The 4,626-nt window shown below is 39.5% G+C and overlaps 1 protein-coding gene across 1 annotated transcript in view; it reads left to right on the top strand.

Moving 5' to 3' along the window:
- The first annotated feature begins 1,658 nt into the window (after window positions 1–1,658).
- NPVF (neuropeptide VF precursor) overlaps window positions 1,659–4,626 on the top strand; it is a 5,441-nt gene continuing 2,473 nt past the window's right edge. The window contains exons 1-2 of the mRNA XM_032773894.2: window positions 1,659–1,796; window positions 3,801–4,183. Coding sequence (XP_032629785.1) covers window positions 1,659–1,796; window positions 3,801–4,183 — 521 coding nt within the window. The remainder of the gene's footprint in view (window positions 1,797–3,800; window positions 4,184–4,626) is intronic.

The raw sequence follows: 4,626 nt of genomic DNA, 5'->3' as shown, positions 1-4,626 counted from the left end.
TGCTTCTTGCCCCCTGACAGGCCGCCTGGGGCTCCTACCCCATCCAACTCCTCCTGTTCCCTGTCCCCTAATGGCCCTCTTGGGACTCCTTCCCCATCCACCACCCCCTGCTCCCTGACCTCCCCCAACCCCTGACCCTGACTGTCTCCTCCCACCCCACCCAACCCCACCCCTTCCTGAGACCCCTGACCCATTCAACTCCCCCTCCTTTCTGACTGCTCCCCCCCAGGAACCCACCCTCATTCAACCACCCCTGTTCCCTGCCCTCTAACCACCCCAACCCCTATCCACACGCCCACCCTCTGACCACCAGCAGGGGAGGAGCCTGAGGCTAGCCTCCCAGGGCAGGAGCTCAGGGGCCAGGCAGGAGGGTCCCATGGGCCAGATGTTGCCTGTGGCCCATAGTTTGCCCACCTCTGGTCCAGCTTATCCAGTTTGTTCACAATATAAAACAACTTCTCTTCTTAGAATTTTGCAGATACTATGGTGGAATTGAAGAAACTTTTCATCTTCACAACCACATAAATTCTACGCTTTAATTTGTGTCCTCAGATTGGTGCTTATAGTACTTATGCACCTGGATGTGCAGTTAACGAGCCTATTTATCAATTTAAACCCAAAAAATATAGGATTTGTACAATCTATATAGAAGCTCATATTCAAGAATTGGGCACATTATCATACATGTGCCTCTAACTCTTGAAATATTTGCAGGCTTTATGGTGCATGCTTGTTCGTCAAAATGTCTATTAGAAGATTCCATACATGTCTTAAGGGTACAGGCCACATTTTAATCAGCCTCAAGGCTATTGCAGGTATGGTCATGTCTGTGCATAAATTGGGTAGTAGGATATCTACTCAATGAGTGTATACAACCAAGTGTTTGCAATAAACCTATGGATGCAGTTTTAAAGGTAAGCTTTGAAAAACGTGGCCCTAAAACATCATTGCACCATACCGAACCAACATGTCCTCCTGAAACTTTTTAAACACACAACAGATCAGCCTGGTAATTAATGGCATGCTTCTTGTTTAGCTCTAATATGGCTGAATATGTTTAATACATGGGCCAGATCCTGAAAGAAACATTCATGGATTTCGGTGGGACTTGTGGGTTCTAAGTGTCTCTCAGGGCCCATCCAACGCCCACTGAAGTTAGTAGAAAGACAAACCATTGATTTCAATGGGTCCTATGTTTGCAATTTTGCTTGTCTCAAAACAAGCATTACAACCATCCTCCAAGTATAATGTAATCAGAAGAATGCAAAGTCTTGTATCTACATCCTTAACAGATGGTTGATACAAGAAATAGGAACAAGATGCTTTTGTTAAAATGTTAGCAATGAAACATGGTTATTATGAGTGCTGATTGGTGAGGCATTCAAAGTTAGCTAATTAAAATCTCTTTCATAGGAAAATATTTGTAAAGGTAATGTGTTTGCAGCGAAGCAGTGTTTATTAAATATGTTCACAAAACAAATGCCCAACATTCTTCAAATATATATTTAAAACTACACTAATTAATATTAAGAAATAAAGTATTTGGGGTTGATGTCACAGCTTAAGGAATCTCTTTGTTTTCTAATTGTATAAAAAGATGATCATTTCCTTTGCTGTATGGATTCTGAGCTCTCTATGTAAACTTAATTTAAGAGAAAATGAAAATCATCTCAATCGAAAGATATATTTTATTTACTTTAGCCATATTTGTCTTTTTAACATCAAATACTTCGTGCCTAGATGAATCAGCAATGTCCAGTCTGCAGAGCAGAGATTACGGTGATAAATATTCTGAGGTAAGATTTGCCTTGGTATGACATTATTTTGAGAACTGCAGGTCTGATCTTGTGCCCATTGAAGTCAGTGGTAAAGTTCCCATTGACTTCAGTGGCACAGGATCATGTCCTATAACATCACTAGCATAAAGAAGGCTTGTTGAGACAACTTTCATGAAGTCTATCCACTGGCTTATATGTAGTGTGTAAAGCAATTCATGGTTTGATTTCCGTGCTGTAAACCTTGGGATTCAGGATGAAGTTTATTTTAAATTGATTTTTGCTTATGCAGTAAGAAACTGTCATGCTTTTTATTTTTATAAAAGATATATTACTAATCCCAAATTAATAAAGGAATGTTTATGATGTTCAAATAATAAAGATAAATGGAAAATACTATAAATCTGATGTGGTAAATGGTTCTATCTTGAAAAGTGACTATAAAATATTGTGGGGTCCATACTTATTGTGTCTCAATAGCTGTCAAATCAAATTTACATGGTTTGTATTTACACAGTTTATATATATAAAGTGATTTTTTTTCTAACTGTCTACCCTAGAAGCAGTCCCTGGGACCTGAGAGTCTACATTATTTTTGCCTTCTGCACCACCTCCAGTTATAAAAATTCTGCAAGCAAAAATATTACCTTAATTATATCTGTGCACAGAGGTCCTGGAACTAGGGGTGCTGAAGGTGTGGCAGCACCCCCTGGCTTGAAGTAGAAATAACAACCAAATACGGTGCATGGTTTCCACTTTCAGCACCTGTGTTATAAAAATTATTCCAGCATCCCTGCCTGTGCAGCCCCTTTGTCTTCAGATTAGGCTCTCATTTACACATTTCAGTGGGGTTGCACAGGTGTAACAGGAGACAGAATTTGGTCCCACAGTTAGAAGTGAACAATTCTGCTAATGTTGTCTAAACTAGAATAGACTCCAGCTCCCTCTCCAATAGCTGCAGTGCTGAGAGAAATAAACATTCATAAAAACTTATGGGCTGGAAATGACAATGTTAATATTTGGTTTTTAACTTAACTCTAATACCTTATTTGCAGTGATCTGCTTTTAAAATCGAGAAACTTAACAACACAATTCACAAAAATAAGATATGACTTTGTGTGCAGAGAACACTGTTGCATAAGAAAATATTTTTTATATAGCCAGTTTTCAGAGAACACCTGCACTTTAATTATTTCATAAAACAATTAATATACTGGGCTCAATTCTCCACTGTGTCCAAGCACAGGGATTGGATGCAATAGAAGTGGTTCTGTACCGGTCAGCTCTAGCATGAGATAAAGCAGTGTAAAAGCCCAAGGTCCTAAATGTCCCTATGCCAGAGGAGGATCAGTGTAGCAGAACAGAGCATGATCCTGGCACACCGCATATGCCAGGAATGAAGGAGTGGTTCTGTTAGCTTTACACTAATTTGAAGTTCCCTTAGGTGAGGGGAATTCTCCAATGACTGGGCAGTGTGGCCAGGAAGCTGGGGAGATGGGAACTAAGGGAAAAGGAATCACGTAAGAGGAAAAGGAGACCAATAAGAAGGGAAACAACTGTACAGGAAGAGGAGGAGAAGAGGACAAGACAGCAGAAACGCAAGTGCAAGGAGTAGGGAGAGAGGGAAACGAACAGAACAGATGGAAGGGGAAGATAAAATAAGCAAAAGGAGACTGTGATTGACATTTAGGGCAAAAATGGGTATCACTAAAGCAGATAAAGACACACAAGTGCATTCCTAATTTTACTTTTCTATGTAAATAACTGCTGAAGTTGGCACAGGGATGTTCTCTGGTAGCCAATGGGAGGAAATAGTCTACAAGACAATCAATCTACAAGGAAGAGTCCACATTCCGAAAAATGTTTGAGGAATTCGCATTCTAAAAGCATTAGGAAGTTATATTCTTCTCCCCCATGTCTGTGCCTACAGAAACCTGAAAATTAACAACCTACTGTATGTGATTTGTATGTAGACAGGTTATCATCAGTGCAAAAAAGTGACTGTGTCATTATTTCTATTTTTAGTCCAGTGAAGACTTCTTAGAAGAAAAGCAGAGAAGTCTCAATTTTGAAGAACTGAAAGACTGGGGATCAAAAAACATCATTAAAATGAGCACTCCCACAGTCAACAAGATGCCAAATTCACTTGCTAATTTACCACTGAGGTTTGGAAGAAATTTTCGAGAAAACAGAAGCATTAAGCCAGTGGCTAATTTGCCTCTGAGATTTGGGAGAGCTTTTGAAGGCAGTATTTCTAGATGTGCTCCTAACTTATTACACAGGTTCGGCAGATCTCCATTTGTTAAAAGTTCCATCCAGTCACTTACCAACTTACCACAAAGATTTGGGAAATCACTACCTGCCCACCTATCACAAAACATTCAAGAATCTGAGCAAGGCAATAACAGGTAAGCCCATTAGCAAGAATTTTTAATGAATCAGTAAACTCAGGGGTTGTACCGTATGACTGGAGAACAGTTCTTATTTTTAAGAAAGGAAAAAAACGTGATCCTAGTAACTCTAGGCTTGTTAGTTTGACATCTGTAGTATGTAAAGTCTTGGAAAAAATTTTGAAGGAGAAAATAGTTAAGGACATTGAGATCAATGGTAATTGGGACAAAACACAACATGGTTTTACAAAAGGTAGATTGTGCCAAACCAACCTGATCTCCTTCTTTGAGAAGGTAACAGATTTTTAGACAAAAGAAACGCAGTGGATTTAATTTACCTCGATTTCAGTAAGGCATTTGATATGGTTCCACATGGGGAATTATTAGTTAAATTGGAAAAGATGGGGATCAATATGAAAATTGAAAGGTGGATAAGGAACTGGTTAAAGGGGAGACTACAA

The sequence above is a fragment of the Chelonoidis abingdonii genome, chromosome 2, assembly GCF_003597395.2.
Source record: "Chelonoidis abingdonii isolate Lonesome George chromosome 2, CheloAbing_2.0, whole genome shotgun sequence".
NCBI lineage: Eukaryota > Metazoa > Chordata > Testudines > Testudinidae > Chelonoidis > Chelonoidis abingdonii.
Note: the sequence above shows the minus strand (reverse complement) of the source record. Positions and strands in the feature narration are given on the sequence as shown.